The sequence below is a fragment of the Bos indicus genome, chromosome 19, assembly GCF_029378745.1.
Source record: "Bos indicus isolate NIAB-ARS_2022 breed Sahiwal x Tharparkar chromosome 19, NIAB-ARS_B.indTharparkar_mat_pri_1.0, whole genome shotgun sequence".
In the NCBI taxonomy this organism is placed as follows: Eukaryota; Metazoa; Chordata; class Mammalia; order Artiodactyla; family Bovidae; genus Bos; species Bos indicus.
This window is the reverse complement of record NC_091778.1, coordinates 64,316,152-64,330,500: the sequence shown is the minus strand read 5'-3', so window position 1 is coordinate 64,330,500 and position 14,349 is coordinate 64,316,152. Positions and strand designations below refer to the sequence as shown.

The following is a 14,349-nucleotide window of genomic DNA, read 5'->3' as shown; positions in this document are numbered from 1 at the left end:
CCCCATCTCAGGATCTGCGATTTAATCACACCGCATGGTCCCTTTTGCCACGAACGGTGACAGTCTCAGGCTCGGATGTCTATGGGGCCACTGTTCTGCCCACTGCAGGGCCTGACATGGAATTTGATTTTCTCTGGCTTCACCTAGAAGTTCGGGTGTGGGGATGCAGGTGAGACGGAAGGAGGGAACCTGGGAGGTCGAGGCCGAGGGGGCTGAAGGCAACAGCGGATGGTGTGCGGGTCTGGGCTGCCTGGGGCGGTTAGCTCATGGTTGGGGTCGCCCTGGGACACAGCAAGGTCATGATGACGAGGTCAAGGCCCTGGAGGGCTTGATGAGGTTGCGGGGCAGGCGTACTTGGGGGGGGGGGTAGGCACTGGGGGCACTGGAAGCCATGCCCAGAGAGGCAGAGGACCCTGAAGACCATGGCGGGGGGACAGTCAACGTGACGGATGGGAGGCGCTTGGATGTGAGAAGGTCACTGCAGGGGAGCCGTGAGGCCAGGAGTCGAGGTCGGACATTGGACACTGACGTGGCAGGACTTGGGGTGCGCAGGAGGGCGTTCAGGAGGTGTCAGTGCTGAGGAAGGGTTCAGGAGGGCCTCCCCAGGCCTTGGAGAAGGCTCTTCCCCAGGAGGGCAGGGAGTGGGGAATCACTGCCCCCCTCCTGCGGTCACGCGTCCAGGGCCACAAGTGCAGAAATGCCTCTGGTCGCCTCTGCTCCTGGGTTTTGTCAGGAGCTGCAAACTTTAAAACAGCTGAATCAGGTTTCTCTGCCCTGGCTTCCTCTGGACCCTGAGGCCCCTGAGGCCACCTTTCTCCCTTTCCAGCCCCACACTTCCTGGGACTGAGAGGGGCCGGGCAGTCTGGCAGGGACCCCGGCAGGAGGATGAATGGCCCCTACCAGGAGGGCTGGGGAAATGGGAGTCCTCGGGGGAGAAAAGGTTCCGTCTGTCTGAGAAGGTGGACAGATCTCAGTAAGGAGCTTTCAAGATGTAGGTAGTTCCAGAGGGCTCAACGGAGACGGAGGATGGGAGGTGGCTGGCGGGTGGAGACGAAGGCTGGAGGCAGGGAGGGTCCTGGAGAGGCCGGGGCTGGAGTGTCTTCCCCACATGCCACAGCCTGATCCTGCCCCTGCGGCCTCCAGGACAAGTCGTCCCCCATCAGCAAGTGGAGTCTGCTTCCTCTCCCCTCGACCTCAGGCAGGCTTCCAGCTGGGTGCCGGAAGTGCTGTGGGGGTGATGCTCTGCCACCTCTGGGACCCCCACTTTTCTTCCTGCTCGGAGAATTCCAGAGAAGTCACCAGATCCTAACCAAAGCTAGCCTGAACATCCCAGCACTTCGGTTCCATCCAGATGCCGTTCAGGATTCAGGGACCGAATCCAGCATCAGTTAGGGAAGAGGGGGATGTTTGGGTGATTTGGCCATGAAAGGTTATGCTTTCGAGGAATAATCTAAATTAAAGATGTGGGAAGACGCTCATGCGGACAGTGAACAGGGGACTAACCCGCACAGAGTTGGGGGCAGCGACCTTTCAGTGGTGCTGACCTCAGCTGACCTCTCAGGTGCTGGGCTTTTGGTTGGTACTGTTTCCTTCTTTAACTTTCCTGTGTTTTGCAGGTTTTTTAAAGGTAAAGTATAATACTCTTAGAATGAGAAAAATATAAGTATTATTTGTTTTAAAAAGCACCTGATTATTTGCAATGTAATCAGTGGATTCTGGAGATCTCCTTGTTGTCATTCCATCACTCAGTCATGTCTGATTCTTTGTGGCCCCACAGACTGCAGCACACCAGGGCTCCCCTGTCCTTCAGTATCTCCTGGAGTTTACTCAAATTCATGCCCACTGAGTCAGTGACGCCATCCAACCATCTCATCTGCCGTCGTTCCCTTCTCCTCCAGCCTTCAATTTTTCCCGGCATCAGGGGAGATCTCATGGGGGTTAATGTATCTCTGAGGACTCCTATCAGGGGACAAAGGTCAGGACCCCAGGTCCCTCCAGCCCCATTCTCCTGCAGTTGTGAGCGTGAGCAGGTGGGTCCATCACTCTCTTTGATCGCAGACCTCTCTCCTGAGGCAGTTTTATTGGAAGCTGAAAGTTTAAAAATATCTGCATCAGGTGTATCTGCCCCTCTCCGCTCTGGCTTCAGAGGCCTCCTCGGTTCCTGCTCCCCTCCAGCTCCAGGGCGGGGCAGATGGCCAGGCAGGCGGCCTGTGCTATATCGGGAACCAGTGCAGGGGGTCACGTGCTGGTTCTGAGTTCCCTGCAGGGAGGCCCCACCCCCACCCCCAGAGTCTCCTTTCCGCAGGCCTGCCTTCTTTCCAACTCCATGCTGGGGACCCAGCCCAGGACCCTCCCCTTGCAGTTATCACCTGTGTGGAACTGGGAAGTCCCCGTGGGGCTGTGGGGGTCACAGGGTCTGCAGAGAAAGCATCTTCCCAGGGACCACTGAGGCAGGGGTGACGGCGCCAGCTGGAGAAGCTGGTGGGAGGGCAGCCCTCTTCTGGGGGCACCACCCAGTGCCTGGATGGGCCAGATGACAGGTTCTCCCAAACCAGAGTGTGCTGGACACAGACCTGCTGTGGCCGGGCTCTCAGAGCACTACCTCCCAGGGCTCTCATGGGCCACTTCCTTTCCCTTGAGTGGTGTTTCCTTAGTCAACACTCCTGAAAGCTCCCTTCAAGGGGGAGTTTATGGATGTTTGCTGAAGGTGAAGTCTGTCCCTTCTCCCAACAGCCCCAGAGGGAAGCCTTTCCTTCCTCCCCTGACTTGTTTTCAAAACTGTTGGCTCACTGCAGGGGAGGAAACACCAAGTATAAATGACTGAGGTTCCTGGTACGTCCACAGCCTATATGCAAGGACCGGAAACGCTCTGTGTGATCTTCACGCTTTCTGGGTCTCAGCTTCCATCCCCGAAAAACCCAGCTGGGAATCACTGCCACTTTGGACCAGATATTCTTGGGGGGGGGCGGCGCTGTGCCCTGTAGGATATTCAGCAGCAGCATCCTTAGCCTGGAGAAGGGAAATGGCAACCCACTCCAGGATTCTTGCCTGGGAAATCCCACACACAGAGAAGCCTGGCAGGCTCTAGTCCATGGAGTCGCAAGAGTCAGACACGACTGAGCGACTGAGCCATCCTTGGCCTCCACCCATCTTCCCAGCAGCAGATGCCAGCAGCACATCTTCCCAGTCCCGACAACCAGGAATGTCCCTAGACACTCGTCCGGGAAGTAAAGATGCCCCACTTGAGAACTGCCAGGCGAGTGCTGTCTCCCTTTGGGCTTGAAATCCTCAAACACATTCCTTCCTTCCTTCTATTACCCCTTGCACCACCCTCACCTCCTTCTTTGGACTTGCTTTCTCTCCTATAATGAGCACATTGAATGAGGGAACTCTTGAATACCTGCTGCCCATGCTGGTTCTGGGCTTCCCTGGTGGCTCAACTGGTAAAGAATCCACCTGCAATGCAGGAGACCCCAGTTCCATCCCTGGGTTGAGAGGACCCCCTGGAGAAGGGATAGGCTACCCACTCCAGTATTCTTGGGCTTCCCTGATGGCTCATATGGTGAAGAATCTGCCTGTAAAGTGGGAGACCTGGATTGGACCTCTGAGTTGGGAAGATCCCCTGGAGAAGGGAATGGCAACCCACTCTAGTATTCTTGCCTGGAGAATCCCATGAACAGAGGAGCCTAGTGGGCTATAGTTTATGGGGTTGCAAAGTGTTGGACACGACTGAGTGACTTTCACTTTCACATGCTGGTCCTGGCATCCAGTAATTCTGTGGTTCTTGTTTGGGTCAAGGCTTGAGCTTGAGCCTGCTCCTTTAACCCAGGAAGAGGGTTGCTGGACCCATTTTACAGATGTGGCATCCAGAGCAGAGAAGAGGCCAGACTTCAACTCTGGAGCTGAGGGAGGGACTCAGGACGCATAGCGGTGAATGCAGTCCTAGTAAAGGGGTCAGCTCCAAGCAGGCACTCCCAGGAAGATCGGGGAAGGGGAGGCAAAAGAGGGAGGTACCCAGACACAGACCCAGAGCTGAGAGTGACCGGCTGTGCCCCAAACGACATTCCTTCCTGCGGGGACTAGACTGCACGTCCCCTCTCCTCTGGCTCTCAGGTGTGACGGTGTCCCTGAGCTCTGGGCAGTGGCACGTGGGCAGAAGGGGGAGCCACAGCTTCCTGGTCCATTAAAACTTCTTACAGCACCCTCTACTCAAGCTCACCTGTTCTTTCCCTTCTCCATCTGCCCACTGGAGGTCAATGCCAAGGGCGACCTTAGACGCTCGTGTTGGGAAGATGGCAGAGCCTGCACAGCGTGGGGCTCTGAACCCGTGATTGACTGTGGGGAGCAGAGCATCTCCCACCCACCCCATGGGTGAGAGATACACTTGCACTGATTAAGCCGTTTTGCACTCAGGGTGGCTGGCTATGTCATTAGTCTGAGTGATATGGGTACAGGGTGAGGTGGGGCTGGAGGAGGGGCCTGGGGTTCTTGATTGGGGCCCTAGAACTTTCGCTTCTACATCAGTTCCCTCAGATTTTACCCTGCAGGTTATGGAGGCAGAATTTGTAGCTGAACTGAAATGCATGACGGCGAGAGCCCCACGTTGGACAGAGGCCATAGCGTGTCACTAAATGCAGACCGCACGGGCGTCTGCCCAGGACAGCGGACGAGCTTGTGCTGAGCCAGAGTTTCCTCGGGGCTAAGAATAAACAGAACTGTTGGTGCCTGGCGCTGATGCGGGGTGGCTTGGCTCCAACTTGGAGCTGCGAGCTCAGAGCTCAGCCGGGTCAGTGGAGGGGCGGGTCCCCCACCCCAGGACCCGGCAGCTCAGCGCATCTGGGAACATCGGTTTCTCCGGAGACCCATCTTGGGCAGGAGGAAAGACGGTTAAAAGGCCAGGGCTGAACGCTCAGGCCAGGGGGGCGGTTCCTGCGGCCGCATGGGCCAGGATGCAGGGGCACCAGGCCCCCAGCCTCCCTGCGGGACTCACAACAGTGGCCTTCTCGTGAAGAGGGTTGAGAGGCTTTTGCATCTCCACTCCGAGAGCCCAGAGAAGGCCATGGCTCCTGGGAAGGAGACTCACGGAATCCGTCCAGAAAGGAGGCTGTGACGAAGCAGGGGCGCCAGGGCTCCGGTGCTGCTGTGGCTTCTTCTCCCAGCGCCCGCTTGCAGGCACGGGCCTGGCGTTACCCCAACAGGCTGGCAGGTGCGGCGTCCTCGTCAGAGGGCCCCTCGGGTCCCTCTTCCCATTTGGCCTGTGGTTGGAGCCACATCCTCCTGTCCACCTCCTCTAGGTATAAAGCTCACACCTGGGGACAGTGATCCTCTATTTCTCATTCATCCAGGAATCTGGAGGGGAAAGGAGGCTGGTTACTGGACTTGTCAGAAGCCCACCGGGCAGCTTGGCACCCCTGAGGGTGGCTCCATCCGGCCGGACGCGTCCTGCAGGTTCTGAAGATGGGCCTGGCTTGCTCAGCTCTCAGATGTCCACACCACACAGGGGTGGCCTGTCCCTCTTCTGTGAACAGGCAGCTCCATGGACCCACCCAGGAGCCTAAACCCAGATGGTGGGGACAGGGAGGCGGCCAGCGGCCCGGACAAGAAGCAGAGAAACTGGCCTTGGCCAGCACAGGATCCACCCTCCTCTCCCCTTCTTCTTGGGGGTCTCCCAGACCCAAGGACACTGACTGCCCACAAGGACTTGAAGGGAGCTCTCCCCTTCCCCGCCCAACATCAAGAGGAGAATGTTTTAAAAATGTTTTTATTTAATTAAAAAAAAGACGGAACTAACAACCCCAAACCAGTAGTAAGTACAGGATTCACAGGTATGTAACTGGAGAGACACAAGGGCAGGATGGAAGGGTGGAGGGCATGGGGCATGGGGGGGTCAGGCACGGGCCGCCCAGAGCCCCTGGGCGCAGGGACGGGCTGGCTTCGACGGGGGGCGACTGCGCCCGGGCAGGAGTGGGGGGTGGAGAAAGGCTGTGACGACCAGAGGCGCTGAGGTGTTCTGCTCCCTGCTCTCCGTCCCTCCGATCCCTTTCCTGGTCCCAAGAGTGGGCCCCATGTTCTCTGCTGGGACTGGGTGAGAGGTAGGATTCATTGGAACACAGCTTTCTCCATGAGATGATGGATGCTCCCGGGAAGGCAGGAGGAAGTGGCTGACATGGAAGGAAGGACAAGGCTGCCTGCTTTTCGAGGTGACCTTGCTGGGGGACGGGCCCCCAGATCTCGCCCTGTCCTTCCAGCCTGGTGAGACGGTGTCAGGGCCTGGAGAAGGAGGGTGGGGGCGGGCCAAGCCCGGACACTCCAGCACTTGCGGCCGCACATGCTTGGACGGAGCACACAAAGCCAACCTCGACACAGGGGAAGGGTTTCGAGCAAGCGGAGGGGCCCTGGCACACGGTCACCGGGGCGGGACAGGTTGGGGCACCCTCTGGGGGCGGCAGAGGAGAGCAGTGAACGTGACCCAGACTGAACTCCTGGGGCCGAGTCCGCCCCAGGGGTCCGTGAGCAGGCGGCTGAGGTAAGAGTTTGCTCGTCACTTCTAAGTACGACAGCTACTGGGATCACGGACAACTGCTCTAGAGCCATCGCCAAGTTTCAAAAAGTAAGAAAGGGTTTGTCATTAGAAAGCCCGCATTTGTATAAAAGAGGGTCGGCTCCAGAAAGCGATCCTCTGAGACCGACAGACTTCCGGGTTCTCTGCTCGCTTCTAGGGGAGAAACAGCTAGAAAAACACCAGCCGTGGAACCTGCCAGCCTCCCTTCCCGGGGCCGGGACGTCCACTTAGCTGCTGCTTCCGCACTTCCTCACCGATGCTTTTGGGTGGTGGCAGAATAAACAACAGTCACAGGGGTGGGGCAGGGGCTGCTCCTACTTTTCAAGAGGGAACGAGTGTCCTGGCTTTTCTGATGAGTGACCACCCGGGAAATGGGGCTTTTCCTCGCTGTTCACCCTCAAGTCTCCCTTTCTTGCACAAAGTCCAGGCTCCTGTTGCCAACCCCTGGGAGGAGGGTCTATCCCTCCCAGCTTGACCCCCTAGGAGAGACAGTGCTGCTCCTCAGGCCAGTGGGCAGGGGTGGGAAGGGACACAGTAAGAGGCCGCTCGGCCACCTTTCCTCTGACCGTAGAATCTTCCAGACTCTGAAGTACAGTCAGCGTATTCCACCCTTTCTGTGAGCAGAAACTTCCAGAAGTGAAGAGGAAAGCCTTTAACTTACGCTCAGCCCCCCACCTTCAGATACCTCCACAGGCCTCAGAGACCCCAGGCCGAGGGCAGCAGCCAAGGACAGCACAAGGCGAAAGCACCAGGTGGTCACAGGCTCTGTCCTTAGGATCGTGGCCATCTCAACGACTGGCGGCTGCCAGAGACAGACAGACGACAGAGAGGCAGGGACGAGCTTCAGCTTCCTCGCCTGTGGCTCACAGACACGGGAATCGCACGTCCAAAAGCCGCTGACCAGCGACCAAAGGCTCCAGAGGGCCAGGAAGCCGGGCAGGGAGGGGGCCCCGGAACGCTGCTCTTCAGGCAGGATGTGTTCCCAAGAGGAGATAATGGCTCCGTGTTGCTTCCCAGGTGGGTTCGGCCATGCTGCCTCCGGAGTGCTCTGGGGCCTCCTGGGAGCTTTCAGGACGCCCCGGCATCAAAAGCCACATTTGGGGATAAAGTCAGCCATTTCGCTTCCAGTTCCTGTCTCCCCCAGGCTTCGCTCCAAGCCAGCCCTCCAAGCATTTGGGGACCCAGGAGGGTGGGGTTTGGCTTTAGTCTGTCCTCCGTCCGTCCTAGCGGTCAGAGGCCCCATGGGGCCTAGGCAGCCGATCTGGGGAGAGGCTGGCGCGGACAGGCCAGGCAGGGCTCACACGGGCGTGGTCCTCCGGCTCAGCATGCTGAGGTCCTGCTGGAAGAAGCCGTGCACCTGCAGGAAGCCAGCGTCCTGGTCCGGGCTGTAGCTGGCGGCCGTGGTCACCTTGAGGGGCTCCCTGGACAGCGTGTACATGGACAGCTCGCCCATGGGGATGGCCCCGGTGATCTTCAGCCCCACCGGCGACGCGTCCCTGGAAGGCGAGGCCTCGGTGGACCTAGAGCTGGACCGCGAGCGCCGGCGCCGGTACCGGTAGCTCGGCATCCTGGCATAGGGCGACGAGGAGGGGGCCTTGAGGAACTCACGTCTGGTCTTAAACCGCAGCTCCTTGTTCTTCTCAATGTAAATGTTTACCGCCAGGACGCCCACGGTCTCGGCCACAATGAACGACAGGGCTCCGAAGTAAAAAGACCAGCCATAGTTGTAATGGTTTTTCTTGTCTTCGTCGCGCTTGTCACTGGGGTCGCCCGTGTTGCTGGAAATGTAGACGATGATGCCGATGATATTACTGAGGCCTGAAAGTGGATCCGGAGAGGGGGCGGGAGGGAGAGGTTAGACCCTCAGCGGGGGCGGGGTGGGGGGAGGAGGGCGGGGCAAGTGGGCGGAGCAGGGAGGTGGGCGTGGCAGGGATTGGTGGACCGGGCATGGGCTGGTGGGCGGGGCAGAGAGGTGGGTGGGGCAGGGGTAGGTGGGCGGAGCAAGGGCTGGTGGGTGGGGCAGGATAGGTGGGCGGAGCAGGGGCTGGTGGGTAGGGTAGGGATAGGTGGGCAGAGCAGAGGCTGGTGGGCGGAACAGGGCTGGTGGGGGGAGCAGGGAGGTGGGCAGAGCAGGGTCTGGTGGGCGGGGCAGGGATAGGTGGGCGGAGCAAGGGCTGGTGGGTGGGGCAGGATAGGTGGGCGGAGCAGGGGCTGGTGGGTAGGGTAGGGATAGGTGGGCAGAGCAGAGGCTGGTGGGCGGGGCAGGGCTGGTGGGGGGAGCAGGGAGGTGGGCAGAGCAGGGTCTGGTGGGTGGGGCAGGGATAGGTGGGCGGAGCAGGGGCTGATGGGCGGAGCAGGGCTCAGGTGGCCGCTCCCCTGTGTGGTATGTCTTTGTTCTGGTTGCTAATTTTTAAGTAAAAGTAGTTAATTTTGAATGAGTAATAAAGTACAGAGTTTTGGTGAATAATAAAATAAAACACAGGCTCTGAGCTACCCAGTTCCTCCCCTGAAGGGAGCTATTGTCTTGTTTCTTCTGTCCTTTCTATATCCACAGTCAGTCCTTCTCTCTCTCTCTCTTCCATTTTTTTCTTTGCAGAATACTCTTTGGCCCCTTGCTTTTTCACTTAACAGTCCCCCCAGGAGGCGGGGCCCTGACAAGACAGTCCTCTTCTCACTCTCCCAGCCTTTGGACCATACTTGTCCTGAGGATCAGAGTCCACCTGGAATTATTCATGGGCCTGTCTCACCTCACTGCTGGCCCCTGCACGTGACTCTGTGCCCACAGTCAGAGCCCATGATCCTGGGAATAAACGGGAATGGACGAGAATCCCCTTCTTGCCTGCCATGGCCCTTGTTCTTTGTGGCTGCCTGTCCTCTCCACTCTGGCAGGACCTGTGTTTTTAGCTGAATGTCTCGGGACTCTGTCTCTGCGGCCCCTCTGGTGAGTCGCAGCATCTGGAGATGCCTTTGAAGTGGTTCCTCCTGGGGGCACAGGCAGCTGCCTAGGGCACCTCGCTTTTGAGGCTGACAGCCCTGGGCTCAGCCATGACTTTGGCAGTGTGTGACTTCAGGAAAGCCACCTGGCCACCACCTGCCTCCCCAGGAGCCGGGATGATGGGCTGGCCTACAGAACACCTGGTGCTGGTGTTAGTGGAAGTCTTCTTTCCTGGCCAAGAGGCTCTGAGCCCAATCCTGAACTGCGCTGGCCCTAGCTCTGTGAAAGAAGCGAAAGGCACCTTCCATCTCCAAGAGAAGCCATGAGAGGCGATGGGGGTGAGGATGACCGCTGGGCTGTGTGGGCCAGGCACCTGGCGAGGCCCCGTGGGCGCAGGGAAGGAGGCATGGCCGCAGGCACCTGGCGTTCTCATTGCCTCCCTCAGGGCACCCCGGCCGACCCAGGGCTCAGCGGCCAGGTGCAGGGAGCGGACGGGCCTGGGCCGAGTCGGGCCTCGCGCTCACCTCTCCCCTGTACCGCTCCTCCCCACAGGCTGGTGGAAGAGAAAAGGCTCTTTGCAAGGAAAACGCCACTGCTAGGACAGTGCCAGGAGCTGTGATGACAATTTAGGGAAGAGTTGCTGCACTTCCTTACATTTCTGGCATCGATCTGCTGGAACGAGGCCAAGAAATCAGGTGTCCTGTTCCAATAAGCAGCCCTGGGACCTTGGCTGGACCGTTCTCCCCACTCCTGGGGGCCCCCTGGGGGCCGGAGGAGGTCGTGGCCGAGCTGAGCCCCTCAGACGCCCCAGTCCCTGCCCACACCAGCACCTCAGGCCCACCGGGTTCTCCACCGGACGGGTCTTCTCCGCGTCCGCAGCAGCGGGGCATATAGTATGCTGTCTGCAGCCGGGCTCAGACAAGCGAGTGTGAAGCTGTTTTGGAGCCGCCGGGAAGGGAGTGGTGTCTCTTGGCCAGGAGACACGGGCAGTAAGGATGGGCAGGGGAGGCTTCATCCCTAACCCTAACCCCTCGCCTCCTCGCTCACCCTGCCCTAGGCATGCTGGCTTCCCCGCTGCTGCACCCTCTCTGGCTGTGTGCCCCTCACCTGTCTTTACGTGGGCAGCTCCTTCAGGGCTTGGCTTCTGAGAGTGCCTCTGTGTCCCTCCCTGACCCCCGCCTGAGCCAGGCTCCCCTGAGACAGGCTTGTAAGGCGCTCCTCTGTGGTATTTTGCACACCTGGACTAGCTATTATTATTTTTAATTGAGGTGGAGTTCATAGAACATAAAACTAACCCTTAAAAGTGCACACTTCAATGTCATTTAGTACAGCCACCACCTGTATCTAGTTCCTGATCATTTTATCACCCCAGAAGGAGGCCTGATACCCACTGGGCTTCTGCTCCTCACTCCCTGCCCGCCCCCCGGACTGCTGAGGTGAGTTACCCACAAGGATTTTACCGTCTGCCTGCCTGCTCCCCCCACCCCTGGGGGAGCACTGTGTGCAGTGGGACCCGAGCAGACAGCTCACCCGCGGCCACGAAGAGGATGCCGGCGCTGAGCACGATGTTGTTCTTGCGGCTGTAGAACCTGCCGGCGCCGATGCAGAGCCCGCCGAGTAGGAGCAGGATGGTGCTCAGGATGGGGAAGACGCTGGAGGCGCGCACGATGCCTGGCGGGCAGAGACAGAGTGGAGAGGCCGTGAGACTGGCCCTCCTTACGGGCCCACCTGTGGGGCACAGGGGAGCCCCCTGACCTTGAAGGTTCCCCTCTGGCCCTGTAGACCCGAGGTAGGGAGGGAGTGGCTGGTGGGGGGCAGTCTGGACCAGCAAGTGATGGCCCTGGCCTGCGGTCATTCCCCTGTATGCCAAGTGGCCTGGAGTCACCTCTGCCCGGGTCTCTCTTAGACTCTCCCTGGGTGTGGGTCACACTTCTGTCAGCCAGACAGGAGGAGAGCCCCTCAGTGCCCCCAGAGAGCCCACTGAGAAGCTGTGGGACGACCCCTCACAGCCCCCTCCTTTGTGGTGGTTTATTACTACGGCCTTAGGAAAAGAATACACTACCTTGTCAAGGTTGTGTGAGAATCTGTGGACTAAGATACACAGAGCACTTAGTAGGGCCCCAGGGGATACGTCGGCTCCCGGAGGGCCCGGCTGGGAGGAAGGGCAGGGGCGGCGGGGTGGAAAAGGAGCCCTGAGCTCGCCTCCCAGCCTGGGGGAAAGGCCGGCCCATGGGACTGGAGCGCTGGGAGGACCCCTTTGCGAGCCAGCTGAGTGGGCTTGCTGCTTTCAGCCTCTGAAGGCAGCGCTTGTCTCCCTGTTTGTCAGCCCACCAGTGTGTGCCCTGCTGCACAGAGAGGGGTTTGTGTGGGGCATCAAATGGGGCTCTTCTCTCCGCACCGCACCGCCCCCCGCCCCCGCCTTCTTGCAGCCCCCGCCCTGGGGGAGGTTTCCTGTGGGCTTCTGAAACGCTCCTCTGATGTGCGCTGGCCAGCACAGCGGCCGGGGCCCTCTCAAGGCCTTGGTCCTGCGGTGGGTCTGAGGGGCTGGAGGCGGGGAAGCCTGGAGCCTCTAACGTCGCCGAGGTCGGCCGGGCCCAGAGCCCTCGTGCACCCTGCCTGCCTGTCATGTGAGGGCCATCCCTCACCACATGGGCTTGTCTGGAGCACTGGACATGCAGGCGCCAACCGAGGGGCAGGCCGGGTCTTACACAGAGCCGGGCTGATGTCCAGCCCACTCCTGGCCACATCCAGCCCTGGCAAGGATCTGAGTCTGCCCAGAGGCACAGCGTGGGCTCCGGCAGCCCCGACACCAGCACTTTGAGGTTAGCACAGAAACCCCCCACCGAGCCTAAAATGTGGAGCCTGGGAAAGGGGAGGGGCCAGGCCCAAGGCAGGGGGACAGGGATTCCAGAGGCCAGTTGGGCTGGCGGGAAAGAAATGGCAGGGGGATCAGGGCACACAGGCCGGCTGGCCGCAGTGCCCGGGACCTTGGCCTGTCCTGGAGTATTACCTACTCCCTCTGCCCAGCTCTTCCTCAGCCTACTTCCTAAGCTTATGGGTATCTGCTCTCTGGAGCTCAACTTCAGGGCCAGTTCTCGTTGTTTCTGCAGCCTTTGAGGGGAACACCAGCCCCTTGATGGAGATCAGTTCTGCCCTCCCCACTCCACCAAAACTCGAGGTCACAGTCCTGGAGCCAGCACCCTTCTCTTCCTTGGGCTCCTTAATGAACCCACCGGTCAACCCCACAGCACACGATGGAGGAAGCACTTCCTTCTCGGGTTGTTAGCTTCCATCGCTGACGTGCCCTCATTTCATGTGGGAACCCACTGCTGGGCCCTCCCAGCCTCACATCTGGCCCTGGGCACCCTGGGGGGCTTGTGGGCAGTGAGCCTGGCACCGGGCACCCTGGGGGGCCTGTGGGCAGTGAGCCTGGCACCGGGCACCCCGGGGGGCTTGTGGGCAGTGATCCTGGCACCGGGCACCCTGGGGGGCCTGTGGGCAGTGATCCTGGCACCGGGCACCCCGGGGGGCCTGTGGGCAGTGATCCTGGCACCGGGCACCCTGGGGGGCTTGTGGGCAGTGATCCTGGCACCGGGCACCCCGGGGGGCCTGTGGGCAGTGATCCTGGCACCGGGCACCCCGGGGGGCTTGTGGGCAGTGAGCCTGGCCCCAGGCACCCCGGGAGGCTTGCAGGCAGTGAGCCTGGCACTGGGCACCCCGGGGGCTTGCGGGCAGTGTGAGCCTGAGGCCAGGGAGTAAGTGGGCAGTAAGTGGGTGGCACAGGCTCGGTTTACTGCTCCTGGTCCTCAGCCACCTTTCTCCCTTCTGCTCTGGGCCTTGGGTGGCTGATAGCAGGGACCGGATCACTGGGGTCCCTTCACTCTGGCTTTGGAGACATTACTGCCCTGGCTTCCTCCTGAGGACGAGGACGGGGCTGAGGTGGCTGTGTTCCTTTGTCAAGCCACAGATCCTGCCTGGCGGCCCGGGCCTCACAGCTCCTCTGGTCCAGGAGCCCGTACCTGCCTCTGTCACCCGCTCAGGCCAAGGGCCAGAGGTCCTTCTGCTGCTCCCGCCTGTGTGCTCACTGCCCCTTCCCCATCCCTGCACATCTCTGTAATCAGTCCTTCACTAAACGCCCTTCCTTCTTCCTGTCTGAGCATCTCCTCTGCTTCTGGCAGGGACCCCAGGAAGCCACACGTCTGACCTCTGGGCTCACGTGTCTTGGGGCCCATCCAGAGATGCCAGCCCTCTGGGGACCAGGGTGGGGGCACGGCAGGAGGTAAAGAGGAAGAGCTGGCGCCAGTTAACCTCAGGTTCAAGTGGGAAGTGGGAGGGAACGGATGCTTCTCTGGTGTCCCCTTCCCCACAGTCCCAAGGATCAGCAGTGGAGCAGACCTGCCCCAGAGCCTTGGGAGTCGTCTGCCTGCCCGGCGGGTTCTGAGTCAGGCCTGAGCACCAGCGGCCACCCTAGATGGCTGTGCAGCCCGCACACCGCGCAACTCATGGTGTTATTCATGCCCCGCTCTATGCCAATGCCATCCCCTAGTGTGCCCCGTGGAAGGCGTGTGCTCGGTTCAGTACTGACCCCCAGAAAGCAGAGAGAGCAGACAGGCAGGAAGAAGAGGAGAAGCGGAGGGCAGGGATAGGAGGCAGATCCGGTAACACTGTTTCCGGTCCTGGCTCTGGACTCCATGGGAACCACATGCTGTTCTGTTTCACGAGATGACTCAGAACCAGAGTCCTTTCTCTTAGAAAAAACAGTCCATAAGCAGGTGCAGAGTGAATTGTGTTCCCTCTGTGGACGCTGGTATCGATTCTCCATAAATGAAGCCGGCCCAGCTCCCGGGGGAGG

At 60.0% G+C, this 14,349-nt stretch overlaps 1 protein-coding gene and 1 long non-coding RNA gene across 2 annotated transcripts in view; one reads left to right on the top strand and one right to left on the bottom strand.

The window, feature by feature from the left end:
- The first annotated feature begins 4,548 nt into the window (after positions 1-4,548).
- On the top strand, positions 4,549-8,292 carry LOC139177671 (uncharacterized). Its single transcript, XR_011562215.1, has 2 exons — positions 4,549-5,206; positions 5,346-8,292. It is a non-coding gene; the product is annotated as an uncharacterized lncRNA (long non-coding RNA).
- CACNG4 (calcium voltage-gated channel auxiliary subunit gamma 4) overlaps positions 5,746-14,349 on the bottom strand; it is a 51,448-nt gene continuing 42,844 nt past the window's right edge. Inside the window, exons 3-4 of the mRNA XM_070774243.1 lie at positions 11,028-11,168; positions 5,746-8,380 (exon numbers count right to left, since the gene is read on the bottom strand). Coding sequence (XP_070630344.1) covers positions 7,860-8,380; positions 11,028-11,168 — 662 coding nt within the window. The 3' untranslated portion in view covers positions 5,746-7,859. The remainder of the gene's footprint in view (positions 8,381-11,027; positions 11,169-14,349) is intronic.